The 23,981-nt window shown below is 52.4% G+C and overlaps 1 protein-coding gene and 1 pseudogene across 1 annotated transcript in view; one reads left to right on the forward strand and one right to left on the reverse strand.

The window, feature by feature from the left end:
- ZC3H7B (zinc finger CCCH-type containing 7B) overlaps positions 1-11,887 on the reverse strand; it is a 33,001-nt gene extending 21,114 nt beyond the window's left edge. Inside the window, exons 1-6 of the mRNA XM_024737516.1 lie at positions 11,830-11,887; positions 8,636-8,669; positions 8,306-8,503; positions 7,298-7,456; positions 4,821-4,901; positions 3,949-4,005 (exon numbers count right to left, since the gene is read on the reverse strand). Of these exons, the coding sequence (XP_024593284.1) occupies positions 3,949-4,005; positions 4,821-4,901; positions 7,298-7,456; positions 8,306-8,503; positions 8,636-8,669; positions 11,830-11,882 (582 nt within the window). The 5' untranslated portion in view covers positions 11,883-11,887. The remainder of the gene's footprint in view (positions 1-3,948; positions 4,006-4,820; positions 4,902-7,297; positions 7,457-8,305; positions 8,504-8,635; positions 8,670-11,829) is intronic.
- Positions 11,888-14,316: 2,429 nt separating this feature from the next.
- LOC112394620 (60S ribosomal protein L31 pseudogene) lies at positions 14,317-19,866 on the forward strand (annotated as a pseudogene).
- Positions 19,867-23,981: the final 4,115 nt, after the last annotated feature.

Raw genomic sequence — 23,981 nt, forward strand, 5'->3', positions numbered from 1 at the left:
TTTTTTTTTTGTGGTACGAAAGCCTCTCACTGTTGTGGCCTCTCCCGTTGCGGAGCACAAGCTCCGGACACGCAGGCTCAGAGGCCATGGCTCATGGGCCCAGCCGCTCCGCGGCATGTGGGATCTTCCCGGACCAGGGCACGAACCCGTGTCCCCTGCATTGGCAGGCAGACCCACTGCCACGCACGGCACCATCTGTGGTCCCCTGGCTGCAGACTCCGTGGACACCGAGGGTTGGCCCTTGTGGAGCTGGGCATTCCACCCACATCTGCTGTGGCCCTTTGGCCATGGTCATTTAGTCATTCAACAAAGATCTTCCGAGCACCTGCTGTACGTGCCCAATGCCACTCTGCTTGCTGTGATGAGCAGCTGACACACTACGCACCCCCTCGCTGCCCGCGAGGACCTGCAGGCAGGCTCCCTGTCCCTGGTCCCGGAAGAGACCTGTGAGCTGGCTGGAGGGAAGGGGTGCGAGCACTGGCCTTGCCTCGGGCACCACCGCCCTTATCCCATCCGCACAACCACCCTGGGAACCAGGCACGACTGTCATCTCCCTTGTACAGAGGGGACCTAAGGCTAGGACGTGACGTCATTTCCTCTAGGCCACGCCATCAGTGAGAGGACCCCCAAGTCTCCGCTCTCAAGTGAGCTCACTACGGAGCCAAGGGGATGGGTGTGCACACGTCGTCTGGCGCGTGAGGAGACGATGGTGAGGACAGAGAGGGAGGTTGGAAGCAGACCATGGAGTGGCCTGAATGTCAGGCTACAGTATCCGGATGTGATTAATAACAGTACTTTTAAACAGATACTTTATTAGTTATTTGTTTATTTATTCGGCTGCTCTGTGCGGCTTGTTGGATCTTAGTTCCCCAACCAGGGATTGAACCCGGGCCCTCAGCAGTGAAAGCGCGCAGAGTCTTAACCACTGGACCAGCAGGGAAGTCCCTCAGACATTTTAATTTACAACCACTGAGGGTTTCTAAGCTGGGGAGAGCCCCACGAGGCCAGGCTGTCGGAGTTCATCCAGCAGCAGTGTTGGGGGACAGGAAGAGGAGTCCAGACAGTGTCAAGGGGACGAGAAGGGGAGGCCAGCCACGACCTGGAAGAGTGGGATGTGACCTGAACCAGGGCAGTCACTGTGGGAAGAGAAGGAAGGAACGGGGATACCCCATAACATTCCCAGCCAGGGTCTCCCCAGAGTTGCCCTATAATGCACAATCGTGCCACTATCAGCAGAAAACAAAAGGGAGCCCTAGTTTCTCTGGCTCCAGGAATGAGGCAGGAGCCCGAGATCTGGGAACTCTGGATAGGATCTGCCTGGATGACTCCCTGCCTCCCCAGCACCACTGGCAGGAGGGAAGAGGAGCTCTGCACAGCCCCCTCCAGCCATGCTGGCTTCCTGGCTGTTCTTCGCACACACTAGGCACACTCCTGCCTCAGGGCCTTTGCACTGGCTGTTCCCTCTGCCTGGTCCCCCAGACCTCCTCATAGTTCACTCCTCATCTCCTTTGGGTCTTTGCTCAAGTATCTCCCTCTCACTATTTACTGTTTAAAACTGCAACCCAGGGACTTCCCTGGCGGTCCAGTGGTTGAGACTTTGCCTCCCAGTGCAGGGGGTGGGGGTTCGATCCCTGGTCGGGGAGCTAAGAGCCCACATGACTCACGGCCAAAAAACCAAAACATAAAACAGAAGCAATATTGTAACGAATTCAATAAAGACTTTAAAAATGGTCCAAATAAAAAAAAATTCTTAAAAAAAAAAGTTAGGTTTAAAATAAATAAATAAATAAAAATTTTAAACTCTGCAACCCAAATATTTGTTTACCACTTTTTGTTTGTCTCCCCCAATTAGACCAAGTTTTATGAGGGTGGGGCTCTTTGGCTGCTTCTCCCTCTGCTGTGTCCCCAGTGCCTAGATCGATTCTATGACGGGCACACAGAAGCACTCAATAAATATCTTCTGAATGAATGAACGAAATCAGTGCTATCCGCCTTCAATGCTTTCCCAACACTCTTACGATGAAGACCTCACCAGGGACTAGGTGCTGTGGCTTCTATCCACTGTTCCAGCCCCACTGGGCCCCCTCCACTTGGTCCCTCCTACACTCTGAGCTCCTCCCAGCCTCAGGGCCTTTGTACACACCTTGCCCTCTGGAATTGTTCTACCCACACACCCTGCCCCTGCCCTACTCTCAACTTCGGGTCTCAGCTTACAGATTGCTGATACCCAGTCTAAATCAGGCCTCCCAGGCCCAGTGGCCCACCCTCTGCCTTTAGAGCTCTCCTCACGGTTTGTAACCAGAAACGGCTAGTGTCCATCTGCCCTGGACTGTGAGCTCTTCGAGGGCAGGGATGATGTTGGTTTTATTCAGCACGTACGTACCCAGGCCCCAGCTCAGTGCCTGGCACATACTGGACGAACTCAGACAAGTCTCCTAACTTCTCTGCGCCTCAGTTTCTCCTTTGTAATAGTGGGTAAATAGCACCTCCCTCCAGGCATTGTGAAATTATTTGCGATTATGTATTCATTCACTCACTGCTATGGTCTGAATGTCTGTCCCCCAGAAATTCATATGTTGAAATCCTAACCCCCAAAATTATGGTATTAGGAGGTGTGGCCTTTGGGAGGTGATTAGGTCATAAGAGTGGAGCCCTCATGAATGAGATTACGGCCCTTATAAGAGAAACCCCAGAGAGATCCCTTCCGCCCTTCATGTGAGGTTACAACTAGAAGACCATCTATGAACCGGGACGTGGGTCCTCTCTAGAGATTGAATCTGCTAGCACCTTGATCTTGGACTTCCCAGTCTCCAGAACTGTGAGTAATAAATCTCTTTTGTTTATAAGTCACCTAATACATGGCTTTTTTTTTTTTTGGCTGCCCCTCACAGCTTGCGGGATCTTAGTGCTCCGACCAGGGATCGAACCCAGGCCCCAGAAGTGAGAGCACCGAGTCCTAACCACCGGACCGCCAGGGAATTCCCGGCATCTTGTTATAGCAGCCTGAACAGACTCAGACATTCACTTAATTGTATTTTTTTTGAGGACCCAGTAGGTGCCAGGCCTGACGATTTTTGGTTACAAACCATCATGACTGCTACACAGGCAGGTCCACATCTGCCTCCCTTGCAGCCTAGTAGGCCCCAAGGGCCAGGACATGCCTAACTCAGCTCTGGCCCAGTGGCAGCTCAGGGGCAAGAAGTGGTTCCCTGGGAGTCTGTTGAGTGAATGAATGAAAGTGTTGTCATGCTCTGGGGGGACGGGGGCCAACTGTGTGACACTGGCCAAGTCCCCTCCTCACTCTCGTGCCTCACTCTCCCCTTACGTACAACGAAGAGGCAGGGCACCAGCTGCCATCCACGCTCTTCCGGCCTGTCCCTTCCCAAGTCCACCTGAGCAGTTCCTGTATGGCGGGCGGTGGGGTGTGATGTGTGTGCTAGGCCCTGCCACTCCTGCCCCCAACCAGGACGAGGCCTGGTGGTCTGGTCTCAACTGCCTTTCTCCCTCCTTCCTACTCCCACCCTGCCTGCTGCCATTTGTTTTCTTTCTCAGGGGTCCACGAGTGAGGGTACTCCGACGGTTCCCCTGCAGTGACCACTCCCAGCACCGGCAGCCACAGCTCATCCCCATACTTTGCCCCTGTGGTCACAGGAGGCCCCTCTTGGGACGTGGAGGTGCTGTGCGTCCCAGGACTACCCTCAAGACCCTGGCCCAGGCCCAAGCTGTCAGTCACCCCTCTTCCCAAGGCAGGGGCCTGCCTTGTAGCAGTGGGGACAAGGACAGATTGAGCCCAACCCTTCAGTGTGATACCTCTGGCCCTGCTGCTTGCGGTCATTTATATCCCAGAGAATGAACCCAAAGCTCTCATGATGGTTGAACCAAGATAGGTTGGTCCTGGGGCGGGTTGGGGTTGGGGAGGGAGGCTCGGGGTCCTGGTCTCCATCCTACCTGATCTGCCACACCAGCCGCAGTGCCGTTACTGAGCAGAGAAAAGGTTTCCAGTTCCTGCCAGAGATTGGAGAGACGTGGGAAGAGATGACGATTCTGCGAATGTGCTCAGGGTCCCACCAGCCAGGGCAGCAGAGGAGCCCCGACCAGGCGGGTGGGGTCTGTGGTGCCCTCTGAGCTCCCTGCCCCCAGGCCTGCAGGGAGTCACCTGGGTCAGATTCAGGCATTTCCTTCCTGCAACCATGGCCTGGGCAGAGGACTTCCACGTACACGCTCCCACTGTGAGCCCGGCACTGTGCCAGGCACCACCTCAAACCTCTCTCCCTTTGATCCCCCATGAGCCCTCTGAGGCGGGCATAATTTCCCCCACATCCCAGATGCGGAAAAGAGGGTGGAGAGAGAAGAACTAAATTGCTCAAGGTCACGGCAGAGATTCTAGAGCCATACCCTCCCCGGTGTGCAGCTTCCTGGCCAAATGTAGGAGCCAGATGAATGCACGTGGATCTGAACGAGCCAAACAGGTACCAACATTTCAAATATGCACCACACAGGGGTGATTTGAGAACACGAGGCTAAAGGACGCCAGCTTCAACTGAGGCCACCTCCAGGGTGTTGAAATCGGCCAGGGCAGGGGACGGAGAGGGTTTGAACGGCTGGTGTCTAAGGTGAGCTAGAAGCTTTGGCTGTTCTTTCCTTTGCCAAAAGGTTCTGGAAGTCATCCCAGGGCTTTCAGCCAACACAGGGAAGAACACCTGCTGTCACCCCCTCTGTCCTGTCCTGGCCCCAGCCCCCTCACGCACATCTCCCAAAGGCTCCTGGTCACCCTCTTCAGGTCTCCCCATCTCCATCCCCGCCCAGGCCCCAGCGCCTACCTGGGGCCTCTTATACGCCTTCCGAACTCGCAGCCCAAGCTTCTGAGCCAGCTCCTGACCAAGGTGAGTTACACTCTCATCCTGGGAAGGAAAGACACAGGGTAGGGTGGTTAGTCCGCCCTGACTCAAGAGCTGTGCTCCGGACACCTGTGCAGCCCTGCAAGGGGGGGGTCCCTGTTACCCCAGGTTACGGATAAGGAAGCAGGACCCTGGGAGGGGACGTGGGCTGCCCCAGTCACACAGCCAGTGCGTGGTAGGGCTGGGGCCAGGAACCCGTGCTTCTGTTTTTCCTTGTGTTGTGGGGAGTGGACAGGAATAATTTGGGGGTTTTATTTCAATATTTTCCTTTTGTTTCCATAATTCGTCAAGTAACAGTGTCACTGTAGAAGGCTGAAATGTTAGAGGAAGAGCAACTGCTTCGCTGGATCAGCCCCACCCTCACCCTAGGCTCCTCCCCAGGGGGAGCACAGCCAACAGTGCTGCTGTGTTGCCCTAGGGATCTTACCTGGGAATTTACACACGCGCATATGGACGACAAAGGATGCTTAGTTTTGCTTTGTGGGTTTTTTTTTCTTTTTTTTATTTAAGTGAGATCATATCATACCTATTATTTGTTCTACAACTTGGTTCTTTCACCAAAAAATGTCTTGGAACTCTCTGCAAGTGAGGTCACAGGGATGGAACACAGGCCCAAAGGAGCGAGGCCGTATGAAGTCTAGAACGCGCCTGGTCCATGGTTGGTGCTGTTACAGAACCTGCATTCCTTCCTCCCTCCAGGTCTGTACTACTTTCTGTGTGCTGTGTGCCAGCAACAAGCTAGGGGCCGGGGACACCACAGCCACAGGGCAGACAGGGCCCAGGCCTCACGGAGGCTCCAGTCTAGTGGGGAGACCAATCAGTAAGCAGAGAAACAGTGACTGCAGTCCGGGCTACAAAGGGACAACGGGGATCCTGTGACATCCTGTACCTTCGTCGACCTCCCCACCTCACCGACGAACTCCTAGAGTCCAGGGTCTGGGTCACCTCTGGTCCTGATGCCCAGCAAGGAGCAGGGCCCAGTCAGTATTTACCCATAAGGACTGGAAAGTGGGGGAATTCTCCAACTCGAAGCCAGAAGTCCTTGTTTGGATACTTTCCTCAGGGGAGTTACCGGCCCTCGCGGGGCCCAGCTCCCTGACCTGTACAGTGGGGTGAGAGCCACCCTGCCCACCGAGTGGGTGGTCATGGGACCTGGATGTGGACCTGCTTCAGACGCTGGAGAATGTAGTACAGGTTGGGCACTGGGTCATAAGAGAGGTTCTCAATGGTGAAGTAAACTGCATTGGAGAAGCAAGAATAATAAATAGAAAGTATAATACCAGTGAATGTTCTGAACACTTACTGTGTCTAGCCACTGTGCCAACTGCCCTGTGTGATTTTCTGATTCCATCCTCAGTACAGCCCTATGATGCATGGTATGTTACCACCCCCACTTTATAGGGGTGCAAACTAAGATTCAGAGGGGCTAAACTGTGTGTCCAAGGTCACAGAGCTAGTAGGTGGCAGACTCAAGATTAGAACCCAAACGCAGGCCAGTTCTCTGCAACTGACATCCTTGATCACTGTGCATACAGCCTCCTTTCTGCTTTGCCCACCCAAATGGCTTCTTCCAGCCCCACTCAAGCCCTGCCTCCTCCAGGGAGCCCTCCAGGATCCTGACCACTCCTGAACTCTCTCAGCCCTACCTGGGCAGCATTTACCCTTCTCCAAGCCCTTTCACACCCATTATTTCAGAGATAAAGTAGGAAGGGCACTTTATAGATGTGGAACTGCTGTGCAGAGAGGGGCGGTGCTTTGTCTGAGATCATGCCAGGGCTCTGTAGTGAAGCCAGGCCTAGACCCCAGGCTTGTCTCCATTTGTCTCCTAATAGACTGTGGGTCCCTGACAGGCACAGATCTGGGCACTCCGTGGGCACTTAGTAAACAGTTGTTAAGCTGACGAATGAATGCAGAAGGGCTGTGTGCCCAGCTGTGCGTGGGCTGGGGCAAGCAAGACACTCGATTGGTTTTTTTCCCATTGACCGTCCCTACCTGATGACAGCCTGGACATCAGGTCCCCGCACGTGTGGCACCCCGTTTGGTGCCCACTGCAACCCTGTACTCTCAGAGTGTGGAAGTTAAGAGTCAGACTGCCTGGGTTCAAGTCTCGGCTCTGCCAGCCCCTAGCCGGGATCCTGGGTAAGTTTCTTTCTCTCTGTGCCTCTGTCTCCTCATCTTTAAAATGGGGATAATAATAGTGTCTATCTCTATCTCTAAGGATTGTCACAAGGATTAAGTAGGTCAATACACACTGTATTTTCAGCAACGCCTGGTGTTAATATCAGTGTCTCAGCGGAGGAAAGCGAGGCTCAGAGAGGTGTGGTGCCTGGCCCCAGAGAGGGCAGTGCAGAGGGCTGGGAGCCTGGCCTCCGCGGGCAAGGCTGCAGGGCCGCACTCACGTGGGGCAGGGCCAGGGAGCACCGGCTGCTGCACGCGTAGGCCTCCTTGTGGCGCCCCAGCTCGGTCAGGGCCCGCGCCTTGCGGAACAGCGCCCGGATGTTGTCTCCGTCCAGGCCCAGCGCCTTCTCGCTGTCCTCCAGCGCCTTCTCATACAGGCCCTGCAGGAGCAGGCAGCGGCCGGTCAACCTGTTACCCTCCCTCCCCCAGCCTCCTGCCCACCCCGCTGCCCCCTGGACTGAGGACCAGCCTCCCTTCCCTGCAGAGGAGGAGGGTGTCGGGGAGGGGCTGGAGAGCTCCGGGAAACAGCTCTGGCGTTCAGGCTCAGTCGAGGGCACCCGTGTGTCCAGCTGAAGGGGCTGCTGTGGGGCACTGGCAGGACATGGAGGGGAAAGGCCTTTAAACCGTGCAGTGATGAGCCCGGTCACTCAGCAGACCACGGACTGAAATCCGGAAGGCAGCTCAGCGTGCAGAACGGTGGGAACTGGGAACGGGCATCGGGCAGACCCGTTTCTCCAGAACGGGCTGGATCCTCTGCAGATCCCACGGCAGGGCTCCCACAGGGTCAAGGAATGACTGAGTCAGTGAGCGAGGACAGAGAAGAGGAGGAGGCTGGAGACTGAGGGAGGAGCGAAGGAGGAGAAGCTGGAAGTCGGGAGACAGGAGTAAGGTTGAGGGCGTGAGGGGGGCAGGCGCCCAGGGGCAGGGGCAGGAGAGGTTTGCAGAAAGAGGCGGTGGACACGATGAGGGCAGCAGCCCTCAGCCCTGACGGCTCACAGACTCCTGCCAAGGCCCAGGCCACCCCGAGAGTCTAACTTAACTCATCTGGGGGAGGGCTTGGGCACCAATATCATTCCAACCTTTTTTTATTAGGTATTAGCCCTGTAAAAGCTCTCTAGGTGTGTCTGTTGTGCGCTGGGGTCGAGAGCCACGGGAGCGGACGGTGGAACTGCAGATGCTCTCGGCGGCGGGGGCCCAGTCAGGGCAGCGGGTGCAGGAGAGGAGCTCACCATGGTGAAGTAGCAGGCGGCCCTGTTGACGTGCAGCTTGCACAGCAGCTCCCGGGGCAGGGCCACCTGGTCAGAGGCGGCGTAGTCGGCCACGTTCAGCCCCTCCACGTACTGCACCAGTGCCTGCTTGTAGTCCTTCTCCCGGAACAGGTCATTGCCCTCAGCGAACAGGTTCTGCACCAGCTTGAGCAGAAAGGCCTGCCGGGGCAGGGTGCAGGGTGGCTCAGGGGGCCTTCTCCACTCAGCCCCAGCCCTGGCACCCAGGCCCCACGCCCCCCGCCAGGGACACTCCGCCCTTCACCTTCCCCCAGCCCAGCCCCTGACGCTAACCTCATATTCTTCTTGCTTCAGGGGTAGGGTCGACCTATAGGAAAAGGAGAAGGACGCAAGGTCCGGGTGGGCCCAGAGTTCCCAGCCTCCCGGAGGCCCAGGAGCCAGAGCCTCAGATTAGAGACTGTGCCTAGAGCCGGCTCCCCAGCTCGGACCTCAGACATCACCTTGTGGACTGGGGTCAGGGGATAGCAGTTTTTTCTCCTTAAATCAACACCATGCTGGCCCTCTGTTTCCGATGGAAGACTGGATGAAGGTCTTGTGTTTGCCCCAGGGCCTGGCAGCCAGGCTTTCCCAGGTGCAGATGCTGAGAAAGCGCTCCAGCTCCAGCCGGCTGTCCTCTGCCTAAGAAACCAGCCCTTGGGAACGACCATGTCCCCCCAGACAAAACCTGCAACTGCAGGCCCTTGGGTGCCACCCAAAGTCCACCTCAGGGCCCCTTAGTTTGGGAGTCTCTGCACTTCTGTCCCTGCCCGCAAAACCCACACAACCCCAGCCAAGGCCCGGCACTCAGAACCTAACCCCTTATGCCAGACTCAGAAAAGTAGATGGGGTCTTACACACCCTCTCCTGCCCATGGCCAAAACAATGCCAGCTCAGTACAGAAGCAAGCATCAGCCCAGGAGCCTTGAGGCACATCTCTGAGGCTAAATGGCAGGGCTGGAAGGGAGCTGGGGTTTGTCTTCTGGTCTCTCATGTCACAGAGGGGAAAACAGACATTCAGAGAGGGGCAGTGACTTGCCCAAGGTCACAGAGCAGATCAGAGCCAGGGCCAGAGGGCAGGGCTGGGGCTCTTTCTGTTGCCTGGAGCCACCGCGAACACCTGGGCGAAAAAGAGCAGCCTAAGCTAGTAAGTGACAAGTGGTGAGAGGAGATGCCGGAGGTCCCCTGTGTGTCGGGGAGGAGGCATCCCTGATTATGACAGAGGGGCCAGTCACCGGCCCTCTCACTTGCCTCCCACCGTCAGAGACCAGGGCCCGTCCCTCCTGCCCCAGCACTGGCCCCACCACTCTCCTCCTAACTGGTCTCCCACCTCCAGCCTCTCCTCTTCCAGCATCAGCTTCGTCTTCAATAGGTCATACCCCGTCCTCAAGGTCGCCTCATCCTGGTGTTTAAGGCTCTACACAAGCCATCCACCCACCTGTCCAGACCACTTTATGGCTCCTACGGTGCTCTGTGCCCAGAGGTGCCTAATAAACGTTTGTTAAGCACACGAAGTCGGTACGTGAGGAAACAGTCATTTTGAAAGGAGCAGGTCCTACTATGTATGCTGCAAAGCAGTCCCTCAGGAGACCAACCTATGGGTTCCCAAGAAGCCTGTTGCTAAACCTTCTCAGAGCTCCCCTTTGGGAAGGGGAAGAAGGACACAAGGCTAACATTTATCCCAAGCACAATGACCCTGGGAGGGAAGTGGCATCATCTCCATTTCGCAGGCACTGAGACCACCAGGAAGCAGGGACACTGGGATATGGATCTAGGTCTGGGGCTCACAGTTCCAGCTCCGCAAAAATCAGTGACTTAAAAACAGAATTCTTGGGACTTCCCTGGTGGCGCAGTGGTTAAGAATCTGCCTGCCAATGCAGGGGACACAGGATTGATCCCTGGTCTGGGAAAATCCCACAGGCTGCGGAGCAACTAAGCCCGTGCGCCACAACTACTGAGCCTGTGCTCTAGAGCCCGTGAGCCACAACTACTGAGCCCACGTGCCACAACTACTGAAGCCTGCATGCCTAGAGCCCGTGCTCCGCAACAAAGAGCAGCCCCCGCTCACCGCAACTAGAGAAAGCCCACGTGCAGCAACAAAGACCCAATGCAGCCAAAAACAAACAAATAAAAATAAATAAATTTACTAAAAAAAAAAACAGAATTCTTAAAATAGATAACCAACAAGGACCTACTGTATAGGACAGGGAACTCTGCTCTGTAATAACCTAAACGGGAAAGGAAGTTGAAAATGAATAGATACTTGTATATGTATAACTGAATCACTTTGCTGTACATCTGAAACTAACACAACATTGTTAATCAACTATACTCCAATGTAAAGTAAAAATTTTTTAAAAAGACAGAATTCCCAAGGCTTGCCTTGTTCACCAGACTGGCCTCTGAATAAAACTCAGGCACTTTCCCAAAATCAAAGCCCTCCCCAACATGGAAGAAGAACCCCCAGTGAAGGGCAGCTCTGAGCCGGCCAGAGCCAGGAAAAGTGGCTGTGCTGCAAGCTGAGGAAGGAGAGCGTGGTGTGTGAATATAAACAGGAACAGATCCTGTGTGTGTGTGTGTGTGTGTGTGTGTGTGTGTGTGTGTGTGTGAAAAGGGACCCAGCTTGTGGTGAAAAGGCAGGTTGCGTTTTGCAGGTCTCTATGAGAGAACAAAATTGGGGAGTATATGAGGGTGTGTAGATGCAAATCCCAGTTCTGTGGGGAGTCGTATTTAAGAAAAAGAACACAAAATTAGAAACAAAGAATTGCTTAGGGAGCCTTTCGGGGCTTCAGAAAGGACCCGTGCGAGCGAGGGGCCAGGAGCTTATGCTTCATTAGCATCATGATAAACATGCCTCTGAGGGTCCATTTCAGAGAGAAAAGAAAAGCGTTAGTAAAAATATTTTACGTGTAAAGAAAAAGATGAAAAAACAAACATGGCATGTGGGTACAGGGGGCAAATAATGCAAAGAGAGGTGGGCTTGGAGTCAGCGAGACCCAGGTTAGAATTCCGTCACTTAATAGCTGTGTGACTGTAAACACGTTTCTTAACCTCTCTGAGCCTCGGTTTTCTCATCTGCAAAATGGAGACAAGACCACCTGCTTTACTGGGCTGCTGTGAAGATTAGAGAGATGATGGATGTGAAGGGCCCAGCATGGAGCCAGAAAGACATGCTCAGTAAGCAAGAACTAGGGATTTATTATAAGATGTGCACAGACAAGCAAGAGAATTAACAGGGAGCGTAGGAGCAGGCATGGAGGCGGAGGGTAAAAGGATATGCCAGATGAGACCAAAGGGTAACCAGGGTCAGGGAACGCAGATGTGCGGGGTGGGTTCACGGCTCAGGGTTAGGGGTAACTCTGGCCCCTGCCATGCCAGCCCCTTCCCAGCCTGTCCCACCTCCTCACTCCCCAACACACAGGCAGCCTGAGAGTGCGTGCTCCGGGGATGCCTCAGAGGACCCTGCCCAGCCGGGCCCACCGCACACTCACTGAATGAACTGCAGCCCCTTCTCGATGTCCGCTTTCCGTCTCTGCCTCTCCATCAGTCTCTGGGGAAAGAACACAGTCCATCAGGCAGTCAGCGGGGGCCAGTCACCGTCCAACCCCCAAGCCCCCAACGTGTGCTCCCTCACTCCCGTGCTCACCCCACCTCACAGGTGCCAGGGCGGGTGGCAGGAGTGTCCCCGAGGGCAGTGACCTGTCTCGAGGTCTACACAAAGTGTCTGAACCAGGTACACAGCTCTGCCCTCCACACCCATATCCCACTGGACCCTGAGTTTGCACAGTGACTTTGATGGGCCCGGACTGCTTGGAGGTCACTTGCCCTTTCCCATGCATGGCTGGGGCTGCAATACTGCACGGGATACCCTCAAGTTCAAGGGAGAAACCTTGTTTTACCACTAAGCACAGTTTGGGGAGAAGAGACACAGAAAAACAATGCCGATGATCACAGCTACAATGCAGCACCACACATGGGCCAGGCACTCTGTATGAGGGTCTCACTGAATCTGCCATGAGGCGGGTGTCATTTTGTCCCCATTTTACCAAGGAGGAAACCAAAGCTCAGGGAGCCCCCTTCATGAGCTGGCTGGCCCCCACTGCACCAGGCCGGGGTGGCCCGGTACCTGCACCATCTCGGCGAGGTGGAGGGAATTCCCCACGTTACGGATGAGGGAGACCAAGCCTCAGCAAGGCTGAGGGATGGCCCAAAGTTGCACAGCAAGTGAAAGGCACTGAACTCGTACAGGAATGTGCTCCGGAGATGAAGGGAGTGAAAACTGAAGGCGGGGGTGCTTAAGGAGAAGGGAGGCTCAGACAGAGCAGCTAGGGGTCTGGTACCTCCAGGGTGAGCCCCCGGGAGCTGGGAGCTCATGGTCAGATCCAGACAGCCCACCTGGCTCCCCTTCCCTGCAACCATGGAGGTCAGCTGGTCCCACTCAGTGACAGCCAGGAGGGGGCTGGGCCTTCCCTGGGTCAGAATCTGAGGCTGGGGTGCCCACGGCCCAGCTGGCCAGCACTTTCTGCCCCAGCCATTCATGGGCCATTTCCATGCTCTGCCCCATCAAACCGTTACTGCAAGAGGATACGGGCAAGGCCAGGAGGTGGGACTGCCCAGCCCGGGACTGGGGGACGGGCCTCCCGCTTTGTACCTCAGCCCCCGCACAGCATCCACAGAGGGCCGGTATGCAGACACAGGGAGTGGATCCTCACTGCCTCACTGGAAAACAGGTGTAAAAAGGTGTAAAATCCACCCAGCTACTTTGGAGAGGCAGCAAGTGTATCAAATTGACACCTTCCAAAAATTCTCTACTTCCTTGTCCTTTATTTCCACCTGGGTTCTACAATGTTGCCTTCACGTAAGGTAAGCAGGCAGGGGTCACTAAGCCCGTTTTACAGATGAGGAAAGTGGGGCACGAAGAAGTGAACTCTCTTTCCCAAGGTCACTCAACCAGTGAGCGGGCAAACAGGGCTGGAACCCAGCTTGTCAAGGGCCACATCCTGCCCCACATTCTGAGCTGTGAGACGCCATGTGGCCCAGGGCCAGCAGAGTGTCTGTGAGGCTCCAAGGAGACGAGAGTATGGGAGCAAAGAGCTCAGGCCACCAGAACCTCCCTCCTCCCGCTTGTCCTTCCCAGAAGGGGTAGAGCCACACCGCATCTCCAGGATCCCAGAACACTGTCGCACACAGCAGCTCCCCACCCCAGGCAGGGCCAGGGCCACTGGCAAGTGCTCACTACACGCCTGCTCACCCTGCCAGGGCCTTGGGCCAGGGCTCTGGACTCAGACCTGGGTGTGAAGGCCAGCATGTGCACACAATGTGACTTTGGACCTCAGTCATATTCCTGATGGGGAAAGTGGGGCTGATGGCACTCCCCCCGCATTGGCTGTCGTGAGGGGTTAGACTCGTGCAGAGCACCTGGCTCAGAGCAACAGTCCAACAACCGCGGAAGTGTGTGTTCTCCAGCACCGCTCCTCCCTCCTGCCAAAACCTCTGCAAGTGTCTCCTGGGATGGACACAAAGATCCTGTTCTCCTGCAGGAGGCAGGCTGCAGTGGCCCCGGGCCGCCTGTGCCTCGCCGAGCAGGTCTCTTGATCGGTCCCTCTGTCCTCAGTGTCCCTGTCTGTGACACAAGCTCTCATCATCCTCACACCCATGCCCCACGCAGGCTTCCAGCCAGAACAGGGTGCTGGGCTTTCCTGTCTCCTAGCCTGTGCTTCTGCAGTTCCTTCCACCTCTGCAGCCATGCTCCTCTCAATCCTGTGAACGAAATTCTATCCATCCTTCAAAGCCTGGCTCCTCCATGGAGCCGCTCCTGGTCCCGTCGACACGACCATCACACACTCATTCACCCTATTTCCTGGGGGCCTAGGGTCAGGCCCAATCCTTGCCCTGGAAGAGAGGGTCTTCGGGTGGGGAAGACAAGGGTGCACCCATCACCACACAGGGAGGCCCAGCACCGGCAGGGGAGCTGTGGGATGGGGGAAAGGTGCCGCTGGCCGTCACACACAGGTGTGGCCACAGCTGCCACGCCCATCCCTCCACACCACCTGCCCCAGACAAGGACCAGCCTCCTCACTGCCCCCATCTCCTCAAGGTCATCACAGGGGTCTTTCAAACCACAAACCAGACTCTGTCCTATCCAGCCTGGAGCCTCTCTTTACCTTTCCAGCTGGTCCAGCTCCCCACACCATCTTTTCCAACCCCGGCCCGGCAGGACGGCTCCCGCAAAGAAGGGTGGCGAGAAGAAGAAGGGCTGGTCCACCATCAACGAGGTAGTGACCAGAGAATACACTGTCAACATTCACAGGCACATCCATGGGGTGGGTTTCAAGAAGCACGCCCCTCGGGCACTCAAAGAAATCCAGAAATCTTCCACAAAGAAGATGGGAACTCCAGATGGACGCATTGACACCAGGCTCAACAAAACTGTCTAGGCCAAAGGAATAAGGAATGTCCCATACCGTATCCGTGTGTGGTTGTCCAGAAAACATAATGAAGAGTCACCAAACAAAGTCTATAAGTTGGTTACCTAGGTACCTGTCACCACTTTAAAAAATCTACAGTTAATGTGGATGAGAACTAACTGGTGATCGTCCAATAAAGTTACAGAACCACACACACACACACACACACACACACACACACACACACAAAATTCCCCACACCAGCCCATGCCTCGTGGGAACACCTGACCTATTACGCTCCCTCACCCCCAACCCCCGGCCCCGTTCAGCCCAAAGTTCTCTCAGAAAACCTCAGTGGTCAGACGCATCTCTGAGTCAGCTCTCTAGGCCCTGAGGTCTGAGCAAACAGAAACAAATGCTGCCTGTAACCATCCCAGTGGTAATTCCTGATAAGTCTGAAGCCCATGCCAGGGAATAAGCATTCTCTGCCCCAGGCAGCATGAAGAAGGTTCCTCACCCGGTGGGCGTGAATCCACTTCTCTAACCACCAAAATCCCAAAGGAGCAGTGCAGCCATGGACGTGGGCTATGGAGAGGGGTTCAGATCCCCCGAGTGGCAGTTTCCTGCTGGGTAAATTGGAGATTACAACTAGCACCCATCAACAGGATTAATACATAGAAGGCACTCATTTCAGGGCCTGGTATACCACAGACACTTAATAAATGGTGGCTATTAGATCAGAATTCCTGTGCTGGACATTCAAGTCAACGTTTGCCATATGCCCATTATATGCAGATGAGAAGGCCAGGGTGCCTTCCCTACTCAGGCCTTACAACCTAGTTAGAGGCATACAAAGATATCCCAGCAGCTGTACCCCAAACCAGGCTCCTGTGGTAAACAGGCTAGGATGAGGCACAAAGAAAGTGGAAGCTCCTCAAAAGGGGCAACTTCTGAATTGGGTTTTGAAGGTTGAGTAGGAGTTGGCTCCTTGGTGTCAGGGAGGGCAGGCCTTCTGGCGGGCTGCATGTGATGGTTTATGAAATCACTGTCATCTTCCACATTTTATCTGATCCTGACTGTGGGCTGGACCATGCTGGGACCCACATTTGAGAGATGGGGAGAGTGAGACTCAGACGGCTCACAAGGCCTACAACTGCTGACTTTAGGTTGGTAAAGACACTGCTGCCCTCCCCCCTCAAAGGCACAGTAGAGGCGGAACTGCTCAGCAAACTTCCCAGGCACCTGAGCCTGTGCTTGGTGTCCGTGAGCGCTTGTGTCCCACAGAAGGCAGATGTGTCTGTGGAGTGACTAGGGGGAAGGCTCCCACACAAAAATATGTTTCTCTCAATTTCCTGTCCCAGGATCCATATATCGACCACTCTAGATTCATTTTATTGAGTGTAAAGTTCCCAGGCCAGGGCTGGCAAATAGATTTCATCTCATTAGCAAAACTGCCAGTCACCTAATGCCCCACATGCCTCCCTTTTCCTCAGTTTTCCTGCCCTGGGAAGAACTTTTTTATACGTGGTTGTTATGAATTAAATGTTTGTGTCCCCAGTAAATTAATATGTTGAAGCCCTAACCCCTAGTGTGACTGTACTTGGAGAAGGGGCCTCTGAGGAAGTAATTCAGGTTAAATGTGGTCACGAGGGTAGGGCTCTGATCCAGAATTTTCTTCTGGTAGCCTGGCTAGACGAATACAGATTTTGGTACTGAGAAGTGGGGTGCTGCTATAACAGTAAAAATACAGTAAAAATAAAAACAGTAAAAATACAAAAGTGGCTTTGGAGCTGGACGATGAGTAGAGGCTGAAGGAGTTTTGAGGTACATGCTAGAAAAACCCCCAGACTGCCATGAAAGGACTGTTGGTAAAAATACGGACACTAAGGCAATTCTGGTGAGACCGCAGATGAAAATGAAGGACAGGTTATTGGAAACTGGAGGAAAGGTGATCCTTGTTAGAAAGTGGCAAAGGACTTGGCTGAAAAGTGTTCTAGCGTTTGGTGGAAGGTAGACTTTGCAAGTCCTGAAACAATATTTAGCAGAGGAGCTTTCTAAGCCAGGTATGGGAGTTGTGGCATGAGTCCTCCTTACCGCTTATGGTAAAACACGAGAGAAGAGAGATGAATTGAAGAAGGAATCGTTTAACAAAAGGAACCAGAACTTGAAGAATTAGAACATTCTCAACTTATCCATATTGCAAAAAATGAGGAGTGTTCTGAAGAGAACACCTAGGGTGTGGCTGAACAACCGTGTGGTAAGGAGATCAGTATGCATCAGTATGCATCAAATCAGCCACCAGCAGAAGTCAGAAACAGAGATGGGATTATACCAGCAGAAATAATTCCAGTTTGAACTAAAGGGGACAGAGAAGGCTGGATGACGGAATGCAGGAAGGCTGCAGGACTTCTGGAAGGAATTCTACACGACAGGATCATAGAGCCATTTGGCTGCAAACATGCTCTATCCTTTAAGAAAAGGGAAATATAACCCCAAAGATAATTCAGAGATCATCAGGGCTGCCTCCTTGGTTTCAAAGGGTGGGGCTACTGCCTCCTTTTCAACAGGCCCAGAGCCTTGGGGGGCAAAGTGCTGGAAGAGCTGTGGGGGTGATGCTGTGCCCCAGTGGGCCGGGAAGGGGGAACATCAAGCCAAAGATGCTTCCCCAGCCTGAAAATCGAATGGAATTTGCCCCATTGGGCTTTGGACTTGCCTGGAACCTGTGACCTCTTTCCTCTTTCCGATGAATCCCTTTTGGAATGGAAACGTCTATCCCATGCCTGTCCCACCACTGTATTTTGAAACCTTCTAACTTGTCTGGTGTCATAAGTTCACAGCTGGAGAGGAATTCTGCTTCAGGATGAATCACACCTCCAGTCTTAACCGTATCACATTCAGATGAGACTCGGAACTTGAGACTTGATGCTGGAATTAGTTAAGAATTCGGGCGCTGTCGGGATGGAATGAATCCATTTTGCATGTGATGAGAACATGAATTTGGTGGGGGAGGCAAGGGCAGAATTGATAGATGGAATGTTTGTGTCCCCCGAAAACCTTATGTTGGAAGCCCTAACCCCCAATGTGACTGTTTGGAAATAGGGCCTCAAAGGAGGTAATTAAGGTTAAATGGGGTTATAAGGGTAGGGTCCTGATCTGCTAGGATTAGTGTCTTTATTAGAAGAGACACCAGAGAGTTCTCCCTCCCTCTCCCCGCAAGCAGGCATCACCAAGGAAAGGCCAGATGAGGCCACAGTGAGAAGGCGGCCAGCTGTCTGCAAGCACAAGAGAGCTCTCACTAGAAACCAAATCCGCCAGCACCTTGATCTGGGTCGTCCACCCTCCAAAACTGTGAGAAAATAAATTTCTGTTGCTTAAGACGCCCAGTCTATGACACTTTGTTATAGCAGCCAGAGCAGACTAAGACAGTGGTTAAAAAAGATCATGTGTTCTCAGCTAAAGAGGGAGGCGAGTTCCTTGAGGGTCAGGCACGACTCAGATAGGGCACTTGGTAGAGGAGCAAGGAGCATGTAAGCCAAACAAATCTTATTCCTTTTTACAGAAAAGAGACTCCCACCGCCAAGCTGGGCAGTCCCCCAACCCTGGGTCCAGGTTCTTATAATTTAGGAATTTCAAGATGGATCTGCCTCAAATGGGCTCTTCTCAGAAATACAGCTGTGAATTAGAGCCAACAGAAAATGATTCCCTCAATGTATCAGCATGGTACCTGACCTCACACCCAGGTGCACACCTGGGTTCAACTCCAAGATCTGTTCCCTATTAGCTGCATACAAGCTGCTTAATTTCTCGGTGTCTCACTTCCCTCGCCTCTAAAACAGGAAAAGTAATATCTACTGTAAAGGGGTGATGTGAAGGTTCAATAAGATGTCTGACACAAGATAAACATTTAATATCAACTATTTTTATTTTATAATCATTATGATTACTTTAACAGATGGGCAAAGAACATGAACAGGAAATTCACAGGAAATATAATTCATTAAGAAAAGTTACTTGGGGAGACTTCCCTGGTGGCGCAGTGGTTAAGAATCCGCCTGCCAACGCAGGGGACAGGGGTTCGATCCCTGGTCCAGGAAGATCCCACATTCCGCGGAGCAACAAAGCCCGTGCGCCACAACTACTGAGCCTGCGCTCTAGAGCCCGTGAGCCACAACTACTGAGCCTGTGTGCCACAATTACTGAAGCCTGCGTGCCTAGAGCCCGTGCTCTGCAACAAGAGAAGCCACTGCTATGAGAAGCCCGTGCACTGCAATGAAGAGTAGCCCCCACTTGCCACAACTAGAGAAAGCCTGTGCACAGCAACGAAGACTGAATGCAGCCAAAAATAAATAAAAATAAATAAATAAATTTATTTAAAAAAAATAAACGATCCTCAGGGAATTCCCTGGCAGTCCAGTGGTTAGGACTCAGTGCTTTCACTGCTAGGGGCCTGGGTTCGATCCCTGGTTGGGGAACTAAGATCCCACAAGCTGCATGGCACAGCCAAAAAAAAGGAAAAGAAACTCACTGATGACAGAACCACATGTTAAAACAACAAGATGACACTTTTCACTCATGAGGCTAATGAGAGAAGAGAGCCAGGTCGATGAGGCGGAGGAATGGGCACTCTCCAACACTGCCAATACAGTGAGTGTGTGAACTGATAGTGTCTGTGAAGCAACGTCTACCAAAATGAGCGAGCTGCCTACCCACCAGCCAGCTCCCCTTCCTCCTCCCTGGCACTGCCCCAATACTGTTGCTTTCCCAGGTACCCCGGTGAAGCTGCACTGGGCTAAACCAATCGTAACGGTCCTTTTCCTCGCCAGGATTGGCTTGGACGAGGGCATGTGACATCACCCTGGCCAATAGGAAGGAGAGGAAATCAGCTAAGGGGCTTCTGGGAAAGACTTCCTTCACACTTAAAATGGGACAGGAGAAATAATCCTTTTTCCTGCTGCTGTATGATAAAGCGTAGTAAGAAGATGGCAGAGAAGAAAGACTGCCCAAAGGTGTTTAATAAACTGACTCAATGAACTGCTCCCCCTCATTTATCACTTGAGATTTTAATAAACTCCATTTTGAGGAAGGAATTCTGTTACTTGCAGCCAAAAGCCTTCCAAATGATAAAATGCCCTTTCCCTTTGACCCAGAAATTTCTCTTCCAAGAAGTTAACCTACCAAAATCCTTGTACAAGCCCTCAAATTATATTTGTACAGGGATTTTAAAAATATATTTATTTATTTATTTGGCTGCACTGGGTCTTAGCTGCGGCACTCAGGATCTTCACTGCTGCGTGCGGGATCTTCGTTGAAGCGTGCGGGACCTTTTAGTTTAAGCATGCGGAATTTTTAGTTACGGCATGCAGGCTCTTAGTTGCAGGCATGCGGATCTAGTTCCCTGACCAGCGATCAAACCCGGGCCCGCTGCATTGGGAGCACGGAGTCTTAACCCCTGGACCCCCAGGGAAGTCCCCAGGGATTCTTTTTTTTTTTTTAAAGAGAAAAAAACTAGAAGCAACCTTAATGTCCACCAGTAGAGAATTAGCTTAATCAATCACTTGCATTATGGAATACAATGCAGCTATTGAATCGATATGTACTGTCATGGAGATGTCTCTGTACGTGGTTGAGAAAGGAAAAAAGCAGACTTCAGAACATTCTGGGTTGTATGATTACCTCTGTGTGAGAGAATATTCTCCAATTTAACTGGTTCTCTCTGGGAACTGGGATCTGCCAAGAGGCAACAGACCACTTTCCTTTCTGCTTTATATACCTCACCATGGTTTGGACTTTTTGCAGAGAGCAAGTATTAGCCTTGTAATCTAAAATACAAAATGAGATGACTGACATCAGGCCAACAGTAGGACAGGGGCCAAATGGGAACCAGTAGCCTGATTTTAAGCCCAGTGCTCCAGGACTGCCAAAATGTCCATGGACTGTTCTTCCCAAGAAAAAGACCAAACCGTTGACCTGAGAACCATGAAGGAAACACATTGTTTTTTCCATTTTGGAGAAGGGTTTGAAAATGACAGAATTTTAAAGACTCAGATCTTCATCAGACCAGGCAGGGACTGTGCTAGCCCCTCCAAAATCTCAACGTCTGGCCCATGCTTGACACAGAGGAAGTGCTCAGGAAATGGTGGTTTGGATGAAAAAGAAATGGATGAATGTGTATCAACTCACCCAATCCAAGCATTACCTAGATAAGAATGAATGAGTGTTGAATAAATAAATGAGAAAAACTGAGACCGAGATAAATTCACAATCAGGTAATAATATTAACATTTCCTGAGTGGCTACCATGTTCCAGGGGCTGTCATGATCCCTATACACATAATACCTTCCTTAAGGATTGCACAATCCTATGAGATAGGGACTGCTATCATTCTCATTTTGTGGAGGAGGAAACAGAGCCACAGAGAAGTCAAGTGACTTGCCCAAGGTCACACAGCTGAAACAAGGTAGACCTGGGATTCAAACCCTAGCAGCCTGGCCCCAGGGCCCACACACATCACCATAATTACCCTTATTGTCACCCATTAAGTAATCAGACCCAGCCCCAGGACCCTGAGTGTGTCATCATGCTCAAGACTCCCCCACCCCCAAAATAATTCCCTCCTCTGCTCCTGAATCCCCTTCTGGCTAGCACAACCTTGATTCCCTTTCTTGGTCACATTTAAAAAAAATTTTTACTGGAGTATAGTTTACAATGTTGTGTTAGTTTCAGATGTATAGCAAAATGAATCAGTTGTACATACACATATATCCACCCTTTTTTTTTTTAGATTCTTTTCCCATATAGGCCATTACAGAGTATTGAGGGGAGTTCCCTGTGCCCTACAGCAGGTTCTTCTTAGTTACCTATTTTATATACAGTAGCGTGTATATGTCAGTGCCAATCTCCTAATTTATCCCTTCCGCCTCTTGGTCACATTTCGTGAAAGGGTTGTCTATGCTGTTCCCACATCCTCACTTCCTACTCCCAGCAAGCCCATGCCCACTCCACTGAGGGTGCCTGCCAAGGGTCCTCCCCGTCCCAGGGGCCTCCGAGCTGCTGAGTCCAGTGGGGGACAGCTTTTTACTGGCCTTTTCTAGGACCCCTGGCTGCGTCTGCTGGTCCTCCACTCCTCTGCCCAGGTCTTCCAGTTAAGGGACGGTGCTCTCCTCACTTGACATGCTCTCCCCAGATGAGCTCTTGCATTTCATGATCTCATGAGTCATGTCAGTGACTCACAAATCTATTCCTCCCACCAGGCTCACTCCCTCCCCAGTATTTCAGATTCACATCTCTTACCTTCTGGGAAGCGCTTACCCAGATGTCCAGTCCCCAGACTGTTGAGGACCTCTGTGCCTTTCCTCATCCTGAACCCTCTACGTGGAACGCCCTCCTCCTCCCCAGCCCGCCCCCAGCCAACTCCTACTCATCCTTTAAGACCCAGCTTGGATGCCTCCGTGTCCAGAAAGTCCTCCCTGGCGCCCATCCCGGTTGGGCTGGGTGTTCTTCTCACTCAACACATCCCAAACTTAACTCAGCAGCTTCTCCCCTAATCCTGCTCCTCCGCCATTATTCCCCAACTCTAGTCCTAGATCCAACCGTCATCCTGTTCTCAATCTCCAATTCCTTCCACCTTCACCTCCCAAACACTTCTTCACTCTTCTCCCATCATCTCCACTAGCAGGCCCTCATCATCTCTGGCCAGCAGCCTCCATCAAGCTCCCTCTAATCTGCTGTCATTTGGTGGTCAGGGGTATCCGACATACATGTCAACGTCACTCCCCCGTGCGACATCAAAACCCTCCCAGGTGCCTGCACACGCACAAATGAATGTAGGTTTAAGAAAAGGCGGAAAGTGAATAAGCTCTGTAGTCCACTAATGTACCAATGCCAGTTTTCTGGTTTTGATCATGTATATTGGCTGTATATCACCATCAAGGGAAGCTGGGTGAAGGGAACTCTTTGTTACCATTTTTGTAACTTCCTGTGAAGAAAGTTAGAAAAAAAACCAAACCTTGCATGACACCCACTACCAGGAGGACAAAGGCCAAGCTGCTCATCCAGGTCACACAGCACCCACCCATGGCCAGGCCTGGAATGTGACACTCCAGCAACTTTGGAGCACCCAGCTTCCCGTTCAAGCTGCCTGCTCTTTCTGGAACAACCCTAATGCCAGTGCTTCTTTAAAGCTCAGCTGAGGGCTTCCCTGGTGGCGCAGTAGTTAAGAATCTGCCTGCCAACGCAGGGGACACGGGTTCGAGCCCTGGTCCAGGAAGATCGCACATGCCATGGAGCCACTAAGCCCATGTACCACAACTACTGAGACTGTGCTCTAGGGCCCGCGAGCCACAACTACTGAGCCCACGAGCCACAACTACTGGAGACCGCGTGCCTAGAGCCTGTGCTCCACAACAAGAAAAGCCACCGCAATGAGAAGTCCACGCGCCGCAACAAAGAGTAGACCCCGCTCGCTGCAACTAGAGAGAGACCACGCAGCAACGAAGACCCAATGCAGCCAACAAATAAATAAATAAGAGGATTAACAAATTAGAAAAAAAAAAAAGCTCAGCTGAGGTGGCTCCTCTACCAGGAAGCCTTCCTTCCCCAAACCCCACCTTTCCACAGCACCCCAAGCTCACAAGCACTGCACCGATCCTAGTTAATGTTCCCATTCTCTCCCTAAACTAGGAGCTCCTTGAAGCCAGAAGCTGGGTCTGATTCATCTCTGAGCAGCACAGAGAAACATATTCTGAGTAAGTGGAGTCTCATAAATCCTAGAATAACAGTGAAGATGTGGGTTTCAGTAATCTTTTTTTTTTTTTTTTTTTTTTTTTGGCATACCACGTGGCCTGTGGGATCTTAGTTCCCCAACCAGGGATGGAACCCGGGCCCTTGGGCAGTGACAGCATGGAGGAGTCCTAACCACTGGACCGCCAGGGAAATCCCTCAGTCATCATTTATTAAGCACTTTCTCTTACCAGGTATTATTCTAAGAGCTTTAAGTATAATACTTAATCCTCATAATACCCCTTAAGAAAGTACTACTATCATCCTTATTTTACAGATGAGGAAACCAAGGCACAAAGAGGTGAAGTGACCGGCCAGGGTTAGTTACTAAGTGACAGAGCTGGGCTTTGAACTCTGGTAGTTGGACTCTGGAGACCACGCAGTGTCACCTCCTGACTCAAAAGTGCTCCCTCACCCCCACAGGCCGCTTTCAGCCTAGACTCACACTGCACCCCAC

This window comes from Neophocaena asiaeorientalis, unplaced genomic scaffold (assembly GCF_003031525.2).
Source record: "Neophocaena asiaeorientalis asiaeorientalis breed wild unplaced genomic scaffold, Neophocaena_asiaeorientalis_V1.1 scaffold242, whole genome shotgun sequence".
NCBI classification, from domain to species: Eukaryota; Metazoa; Chordata; class Mammalia; order Artiodactyla; family Phocoenidae; genus Neophocaena; species Neophocaena asiaeorientalis.